Source organism: Musa acuminata, chromosome BXJ2-10 (genome assembly GCF_036884655.1).
Source record: "Musa acuminata AAA Group cultivar baxijiao chromosome BXJ2-10, Cavendish_Baxijiao_AAA, whole genome shotgun sequence".
NCBI classification, from domain to species: Eukaryota; Viridiplantae; Streptophyta; class Magnoliopsida; order Zingiberales; family Musaceae; genus Musa; species Musa acuminata.
This window is the reverse complement of record NC_088347.1, coordinates 28,596,306-28,605,670: the sequence shown is the minus strand read 5'-3', so window position 1 is coordinate 28,605,670 and position 9,365 is coordinate 28,596,306. Positions and strand designations below refer to the sequence as shown.

The window sequence follows — 9,365 nt, the reverse complement described above, 5'->3', positions numbered from 1 at the left end:
TGTGAAAGCCAACAACTAATTTGAGATGATGACAGAAAACAAAACATTAAAAAAGGATTATTATTTACAACCCCTTTTTGATTATTTATAAATTTATGTTAATAATTTATAATATTCTTAAGTTATTCCTTTATAAATAAATATATATGCCCTTACTTTATAACTCAATTCTAATATTTTTTTTTTACTTCTTACCTATAATCCTTTTTTAAAAAAATTTCTTCTCCTCCTCCTTTTCTTAATAGTCTGAAGTGACGTAATAAATAATAAATTGAGACGATCTAAAGATAAAAAAAAAAATACAGAAAGAGTCGACGTCAATAAGTGCATAGGTGAAAAAGAAAAGAAAAGAGTAAAAATAAAAATAAAAATATTATTTTATTATTTTTAAGAATTTATAAATAGTAAGAAATTGTGAATAGTAAGAATGGCTCAAAATAGTAAACTTCAAAAAAAAAAAGCACGCCTCATTACTTGCTTCTTATATAACGGGTTACCGGGGCGTGGAAAGAGCTAAACCCGCGTCCGCTGTTCATGCTATAAATGCAAAGGGAAGTAGAGCTGATCCAGATCTCACTCGGCTCCTCTCCTCGTCCCAAGGCAGAAGTAACCGGGGCGAAGGATACGAGAACGAGACCCCAACCCTGAAACAAGCAGGGTAAGGCGAAGAGGTACTGTACTCTTTAATCTCGCGTTCTCTTCATTTTCAGTTTCTTTTGGTCTGGTTTCGACCTAAGATGGTGTCCCGTTTTGCGCTGGAGGCGTGCAGTCTGGATCGCTATAAGATCCACGGCTTGATCACAAGAGCGGAGTTGAATTATGGATTTGAATGAGATGTTTTAGGAACTAACGAACACTTCTAGGGTTTTCTGTTCTTAGGTGCTCTGATTTGACATTGCTGCCTATTTTTGGACGTTTTGGTTATCTTCTGGACGATCTATTGTTTCATGTGGAGCCTTCCGAAGTTTGAATCAGTATACGTGTAGATCGATGCTTGCTTAAAATTTACAATTATATAGTAGTCCTCATTCTTTGTGGGTAGAATTGTTCGCATTGTCTTAATCATTCAATGTTATTATAAGTCGGTTTATGCAGCATTTTGACTTGAATAGTCAGTTTCTCTAATGTGATGAAACATGTTTGTACAGATGTCTATATCAAATTTCAAGCCTTTCTTTACTGCGTATGTTGTGGATTTATAGTAAAGATCATTTGTAATGCAAGAAAGTGATTGCTAAAATGTTTGGTTGGTGACGTTATTATGTTTTATTTGAAATAATTTTTGAAAATTCATAAATTTTACAGCTCAGTAAACCAGTCCTTTTATTACATCATATGCTTTCCTCCACCTTTCCAGCTGATCGAGTCAGTGATAGTTTTTCTCACTGAAGTTTCTAAATCGCAATGTTGAATAGATGTCCTGGTTTACCCAAATCTTGGATTGTATTATTATCTGTTTTCATTGTTTAGATATGTGGCATGTGTTCCTTATCTTTTGATTGTTGATGTACTAGAGCATAAAGAAAGTTCAAATTGTTCCTTTAAACCAATGTGCATATGTTTTGGATCAATTTATTATTCTGTCTTAGCAAATTGTTTATGGGTTCACGTACAGGAAAATGGCAGGAGGGTTCAGAGTGCTCCATCTTGTTAGGCCATTCCTAGCATTCTTGCCTGAAGTTCAGAGTGCTGATCGTAAAATTCCCTTTAGGGAAAAAGTTATCTACACTGTCATCTCCCTCTTTATCTTTCTAGTTTGCAGTCAGCTTCCTCTTTATGGTATTCACTCAACTACTCTGTCTTTCAGCATCTATTCCATGCGTTTCTGCTCTGTCTATTGTGTCTTGGAGAAAAAGTAGCAATTATCTTGGAAGAGAAATTGGATATGCCATCACTCTCAAATTCACCATACAAGTGGGAGAAAAAAAAAAACTGATTGAAGCAGACGATTAAGATCTGAAGACTCGTCATCCATCGCAGACTCACTTGAAAATGAAAAAAATTGAAGTTCTATCTGATAAATCATTTGAATTGGGTATGCATGGTGGAAGCTCAAATGAAGAACTCATAATGCATGCTGACAAGAAAATGAAAAATCTTCTATCGGATAAATGATTCGAATTGGGTATGTATGGTGGAAGCTCAGAATGCATACATATTCTTTGTTAGAGATTGGGTAAGAGAGGCATATGATAAATGATTTTAATTGTGTAACTAGTAAATGTAGAATTTTATTGATTTCTTTAACACTATGTTTATGAGCTTTAACACCATCAATTTCTAGTAAATTCCTTGGGAAAGGACTCATTGTGTATGAGCTTTAAACTATTGATTTCTTTTCTTTTCATTCTACCAGCTGGTCTTTGTTCCTTTACATTCTGACAATTCTTGATTGGATTAGTTATACATTGTGAAGGGAATTGGTATTGGCTGTTGACGTATGTAAATTTCAGGACTGTGGGACCGATTTCCTACCGCGAGAACAGTACAGCAAATGATGGAGACGATGGAGAGGATCATGGATGATCCCCTTGGTTACAGTGTCACGTCATTACCTTCCGTGGGTGGTGAGGAATTTGGGGGCGGTTATAGGAGGGGAAGGACTCCATGGGAGATCAAAGAGGGGGAAGGTGTGTACAAGATGAGGTTCGACATGCCCGGCATGACCAAGAATGATGTCAAGGTGTGGGTGGAGGAAAGAATGCTGGTCATCAAGGCAGAGAAACTGCCCAAGGAAATAAAAGAAGGGGAGGAAGAAGAATGGTCTGCCAAGAGCTATGGTCGATATAACAGTAGGATCGCATTGCCCGATACCATCGACCTGGAAAAGATCAAGGCAGAGGTGAAGGATGGGGTGCTCTATGTGACAATTCCAAAGGCTTCACCTTCAAGCAAGGTCGTTGACATCAGTGTTCAATGAACTTGTCGTCACGGAGATAGTGTCTTTCCTCTCGTAACATCGCCTTAGTTTCCTGTTTCTGTACATGCATCTTGGAATGTCAAAAAATGTCCTTTAATCAATGGAGCAGTTGTGGGTATAGTCTCTGTCTTCTGCCGCATTTGCTCTTCTTCAGATTCTCCTTCTCATTCTTTCATCCCTGATAACAATTTTCTTCTCAGTGATGTGCACATCTGCATCGGAAAAGAAGAATATTTGTATCAAAGTGATTTACAAAGCAGCAAGTCAAAGAAGTTACATCCTAAAGATAATAAATGTCCTTTTATTAAAATAAAATTATCTTTACACCCTTTTAAGCTCAATCTTTTTCTTTTTTTTTTTGTATAAATCTATTTACCATCATGCCAAGCCTCTTTTTTATGTTACATGAGTTATCAACACAAGCATACATACTCATTAGTAATATCTCCTTCGTTTAAAGAGTCTTAACCAAAGACACCATTTCGGAAGTCTTGACTTTTACCGTTGTCCTAATTAACTATATGTGTTTAATATTAAGATACAATTGTATAAAAGGGTTTTCTTCTGCCCTAGTCAAGTAATTTTGCTTGGGTCAATTTGACTAAACCAACCAACCTAAGTCGGATCAATTTGCTCGATCAACTCGGTCGGGTCAGTTTTGACCCTCCAACCTAGATTAGGTCAAATATGATCGACCAGCTCAAGTTCAGTCGATTTAGCCCGACCATGGGTCAAGTCAATTTGCTCGATCGGCTCGGGTTGGGTTAATTTAGCCTTACCAACTCGGGTTAGGTCCATATAGCCCAATGCGGCCCATTTATCACTTGTATTAAAAGATAAATATAAATGTATATAATATTTTATTGGGCTGGTGACATTTAAAGTGTGTTCATTTATGCCCAATATAGAAAAAAATTAAAGTGCTCCATTCAACCTAAGGTGTCTTATTCAATTTATGCAATAAAAAAGTATCGAAAACACTTGATGCAATAAAAAATATTCAATTTATGCATAATACACTTTCTGGGTTTAAAAAGATAATCCAAGTATATATTACTTCTCCCAATATATTCTTTGTGCATGATGTATCTATCAAAAATAAAAATATATACCAATACATCGTCTCCTTTCAGTGCATCCACTTATGATAAGAAAATAATTCAAGCATTTGATGCATCCCAAAACGTCTCCTTTATATATATACTATATCTATAAAAAAAACAACTAATATATAATTTAATTATTTTTAAATATAAAAATGATAATAATTAAGATCTTGAAACGTATTGAAAGTACTCACCTCAAAACACAATGAAAAGAGATAAATGATATGATTATGGGATAAAAGAATATGAGGTATAGATATTTTTCGCCTTCAAATAAATTTCTTCTTCAAATATTCAACGATCTTCTATTTTGGATAGGACTAAATTCAGATTAAATGGTTAGATATAATACAAGATATTTTGAGTTGGTAAATAAAACCTACATAAGAGTACTAAGTCTTTTAGGTTAATTTTCACCCGTTGGAATTATTTTATTCTTAATAGGAAAACCGAACCGAGGTTGAGCCCACCCAAACCCAAACCCAAACCCCGATCGTTGATTCGGATTCGGGTCAGTTTAGGCTCCGAGTTCGGATTCAGGGCTTCGCGGACAAACGAGCCGCGCCCGTTAAGCCAGGGCGGAAACCCTATAAAACCGAAGCGGAAACGAAGCGACGAAGGAAAAGAAGACAGCGTAAGGGAGCAATGGAAGCGCAAGACGGCACTCAGCAACAGCATATCGCCCTCGCCCACAAGCTCTTCCTCCTCACCCACCCCGACGTCGACGACATCGAGAAGGTCCGCCTCCGTGATGAGGTCCTCGATGCCGTCAAGACCCGTGGTAACAATGACGACGACATCCACCATTTGTGCCCTTTCTCTCTTCCTTCCATTCGCGGTCCTGATGTTATTGCATGCTTGTTCGACAGACATGGCCTCCCTCTACGAGTCCCTCGCTGTCGCCTCGGTGCTGGAGATGGACACTGCGGTTCTTGATCGCATGAGAAAGAGGATCGAGGACGAGCTTAAGACGCTCGATGACAAGTGAGATCCGTTGTTTTAGTTCTTGTTTTTGTTTGTTTCTGTTTCCTATTGATGTTGTTTGAATATGACACAGAAAACGTATAAACATAGAGGGATAGGGAGACAGAGAGAGATTAATAACTCGGTGAAACTAAATAATGAATGTTCCTTAATATGCAATATTGTCTGTTCTTTTATTTTTTCTCCATGAGGTATGTTCATTTATATGTTCCTACTCATGACAAGATTTGTGCTGATTTTTTTTGTAGACACTTAATTTACAATTACGAGTTAACAGTGCATTATCCTTATTTTACAATAATTTTTTGATTTTCTTGATGTAGATCTGGTCAAGTATCTAAGTAGCCTTTTTTTTTTCTTTTGTTCTCTTTTATGGAGATCAGATCCTTTATGTCAAAGATGCTCTCTATGGTTGGCTTTAACCATTGGTGTTAGAATATATCACCGATACTAGCCATACATAAGTTGTCAACCATGGATTTGATTGTGCCCGCCAGACTGATGTAACACCCTGGTTTGTTGATCGGCCATACATAAGTTGTCAGCCATACATAAGTATGGACTAGCATTTATACCCTTGTTCTCAACAATTGACCAGACTGGGGCATTGCACACTGTTATTGCTATTGAGATTGGGTTTTGGCAGAAGATGAATTTTGCAATTATTGAGTTCCTATTTCGTAATTTCATTGGTTCTGATATACAAGGGAGAATTTGACTTCTAGATGGATAGGGTCAACTGTAAGTGATTCAATATGTCATCTGGTTTTAAGTTTTAGATTATCTAAAGATGGAATGAGATCGAGAGATTCCTATGTATTTGTAATTGAGATTGAGTCTCCTTGCCTTGCCTGTGCATTTTCAAGTTTCCGTTGGTCATGTTCAAATTATATCAAATGATTCCTTTATTTAGATTAATGTGTGGTGCTCATGTTTCACATATGCAATAATTTTTATTCCTTTGTTATGATACTAGACATCCATCTTAACATTCTCATCTTCACACAAATTTTTTTTCAATAATTTGCTTATTGTTGGTTAACAATATGAACCAATTAGCATAAATCGCCTCGTGAAATTTGTTTCACTAAGCTTCTTGACCCGAAAAAAATCCCACATAGAAGCCTTACTGGATTTAGATTTGATTTTGGACCTAGTTAAATTCTAACCCTAAATATAATGACATAAGATTTTAACCCCATCTTGTAAATGTATATATATCTAGCCTTCTAAATCTTATTATATACTTGGATTTATATTTGGCCAAAGCTTAATGTATACGAAGAATATCTAAATATTTTTCAATGCTGATTACATTATTTCGATGGCTCTGAATAGCTTGAGTCTGCTTCAGATTTAACAAGAAGTACCGTATGGTAAAGCCCGATATCCGTTCTTGTATCTAATATGTACAATTGGTTATGGATCTTACATAGGTATTTCATGTTTGCTTCAAGTTTGTGTCTTGTTCACCTTACTGGATGGCGTTCAGCTCTTGAGGATATCTGTCTAAAATTTTCTCTATTGACAACCTTATTATTAAGCATAATCTAGTAAAGCATGAGTCACAGACTAGCACATTGCCCCTGACCCCACCCCCTTTGTCCTCTGGTTGTATGCTCTATGTCCGTGACTCATGCCTTAATCTGGGCACTAAGTCTTGATATGTAGCATTGTTCATATGATAATCGGGATTTGGGACAACATCTCTAATCTGTAAAATAATGTCATAAATCTGATAGTATCTCTTGCTTTGAAGAAATTTAGTATCACCTCTAACTACTTCCAATCTTGTTTTATCCTTTGAATTTCTTTAAAGGAGAAAATAAATAATGAATATAAGAGTGGTTTCACTGTGAATTTTAAAGAAATCATTGTCCTTTTCGAACTCCACCATATGGTGTGCGGAATCTTGGCAATATGCAATAATCTTATAGTATAATTTGGTCTTACGAAATTATCAATTATGATGTAACATCAAAAATAAGATTTCACTTTTGATACAAAATAGGATTGCCGATGCTGAAGAAAACCTAGGAGAAAGTGAAGTACGTGAAGCTCATTTAGCAAAGTCCTTGTTCTTCATTCGGATTGGTGACAAGGTATTCAGGGCTTCAAATTTCTGAGGTTCACTGTGATATTAAGTGTTACATTTATACTCATGACATTTCATTTTTCCATTTACAGGAAAAGGTATTGGAGCAGCTCAAAACAACTGAGGGAAAAACTGTTGCTGCTGGTCAAAAGATGGACCTGGTCTTCTATACCTTACAACTTGGCTTCTTTTACATGGATTTTGATCTCATTTCTAAATCAATTGACAAGGCTAAGAAGTAAGTTCTTGATTTCTGGTGTTAAGAGTAAATCCATTATGCACTTTCTGATAAGGCTTGTGCTGAATCTATTTCATCTTGGCATGATCATGACAGCTTATTTGAAGGTGGTGGTGATTGGGAGAGAAAGAATAGGTTGAAAGTATACGAAGGCTTATATTGCATGTCTACCAGGAACTTTAAGAAAGCAGCCAGTTTGTTTTTGGACTCAATATCGACCTTCACAACTGATGAGATATTCTCTTATGATACCTTCATTTTCTATACTGTCCTTACAAGCATTATATCGTTGGACAGAGTCTCACTTAAACAAAAGGTATTCCAATAAATATGATGAGTCTCTGTTTTTTGTTTTGTGTTTTTTCAACTGGCGTATATTTTGATGAATTATATGGCAGGTTGTGGATGCACCTGAAATCCTTACGGTGATTGGCAAGATACCACATCTATCTGAATTTCTTAACTCCCTCTATGGCTGTCACTTCAAGTCATTTTTCTCTGCATTTTGTAAGCAGACAAAACTTTTTAAAACATGTCCATCCTATGCAACAATAAAAGATCCTATTTGTTTGTTTCCTTTTTTTATTTGCATGATAATTGTGCTAGTTATCTTAATGTCATAACATAAGTGTGTAACAGTTCTTGCCCAAATTCATGTCGTAGCATTAATCTTTAGATTGATTGATGTTAAATGGGTGTGTTATTTGAGTTCTTAAAATGATATTTTCTCATGTTTCTATCATGTCTCTTCCAAGTTTTGTTACTCATCCACCCTCTTATTCTTTCTGCAGTAATTTACTTCACAGTTCATACCTTTATACCTGTTAACTGCTTAGCTTTAGAATCTAATATATGCAGCCTTTTGACATGATTGTGTCAAATCCTATCTTTTGCAGTATCATTTAGCTATTAAATAGCTTCACTTGACAAGGTTTACTAACCATAATGGTTGTACTTAATATATTTACTATGGTTTATCATCATAGTTACTTTCAACTTACATGTTCATTAATATTTCTATCGAAATTGCCTTGTTTTGGTCAAATATAACTTGTTTGATTGTGGTCTTTACTGGTCTTGCTTCTCAGCTGGACTGACTGAGCAGATAAAGTTGGATCGATATCTACAACCTCATTTCCGGTTCTACATGAGGGAAGTTTGCACAGTAGTTTATTCCCAGTTCCTTGAATCCTACAAGAGTGTGACTATGGAAGCAATGGCGGCAGCTTTTGGAGTATCTATTGGTTTCATTGATCAGTAAGTACTTTAACTGAATCGTTAGTGGTCAATGTTTTGTAGGTCCTGAAAATTTTAAATTCTTAAATACATTATAACGTCGTAAGTATCTATAAGGAACATATTATCTAATTTAGGGAAACATTGACTTTACTGATATTACAAGTTGTTACGGAAGGAGCATGTACATCTGTGCATAAATTTCTAGTACCTTTTTCTTTTGGTGCCTATGACGTGATTTCTCTCTCTTTTAAGTTGACGGAACAATAATGCCTTAACTATTTACATATCTTTAGGGAATTATCTCGCTTCATAGCAACTGGGAAGCTTCATTGCAAGATCGACAAGGTTGCTGGTATCTTGGAGACCAACCGACCTGATGCCAAAAATGCACTTTACCAGGCAACTATCAAGCAAGGGGACTTCCTATTGAACCGAATCCAGAAGCTTTCTCGTGTGATAGACTTGTAACTGGATACCCATTTTGGCTTTCGACAACTTTCTGTAGTTGCAGCACTCTCATTTATCAGATTGTAACTCTTCATGATCCTGTTCTCAAGGAACTATTATCTTGGGTCATTAAACTAGTTACAATGGGACAGTGTTGACCTTGTGATTTATTTATTTAAAGGTTGTTTTTCTTGTTGAAAAATGTTTGGGAAGAAACTACTTAACAGCAACAAGTTCTTTCTATGAGCCTTCTTGCTTTGTAAAATTGCCAGTGGTGAGATACACACAAATCTTGTTGCCATGGAAGATATTGGAGTTAGATATTAGCCATCAAGC

At 35.9% G+C, this 9,365-nt stretch overlaps 2 protein-coding genes across 2 annotated transcripts; both read left to right on the top strand.

Annotated features, from left to right (window-relative positions):
- The first annotated feature begins 588 nt into the window (after positions 1-588).
- Positions 589-3,040, top strand: LOC135624981 (small heat shock protein, chloroplastic-like). The gene is made up of 3 exons (XM_065129157.1): positions 589-658; positions 1,616-1,779; positions 2,454-3,040. Exons 2-3 carry the CDS (start codon positions 1,620-1,622, stop codon positions 2,918-2,920), a joined length of 627 nt encoding a protein of 208 aa, XP_064985229.1. The 5' UTR covers positions 589-658; positions 1,616-1,619; the 3' UTR covers positions 2,921-3,040.
- Positions 3,041-4,665: 1,625 nt separating this feature from the next.
- Positions 4,666-9,245, top strand: LOC103968441 (26S proteasome non-ATPase regulatory subunit 6). The gene is made up of 8 exons (XM_009381667.3): positions 4,666-4,807; positions 4,896-5,010; positions 7,022-7,112; positions 7,198-7,343; positions 7,440-7,659; positions 7,742-7,850; positions 8,432-8,600; positions 8,876-9,245. Exons 1-8 carry the CDS (start codon positions 4,672-4,674, stop codon positions 9,048-9,050), a joined length of 1,161 nt encoding a protein of 386 aa, XP_009379942.2. The 5' UTR covers positions 4,666-4,671; the 3' UTR covers positions 9,051-9,245.
- The last annotated feature ends 120 nt before the right edge of the window (positions 9,246-9,365 follow it).

Coding starts and splice junctions, on each gene's coding strand:
- LOC135624981 (XM_065129157.1), top strand. CDS start 1,620: ATGGCAGGAGGGTTCAGAGTGCTCCATCTTGTTAGGCCATTCCTAGCA. Junction 1,780..2,453: donor CAGTCAGCTTCCTCTTTATG/GTATTCACTCAA, acceptor TGTAAATTTCAG/GACTGTGGGACCGATTTCCT.
- LOC103968441 (XM_009381667.3), top strand. CDS start 4,672: ATGGAAGCGCAAGACGGCACTCAGCAACAGCATATCGCCCTCGCCCAC. Junction 7,660..7,741: donor GAGTCTCACTTAAACAAAAG/GTATTCCAATAA, acceptor ATTATATGGCAG/GTTGTGGATGCACCTGAAAT. Junction 7,851..8,431: donor GTCATTTTTCTCTGCATTTT/GTAAGCAGACAA, acceptor CTTGCTTCTCAG/CTGGACTGACTGAGCAGATA.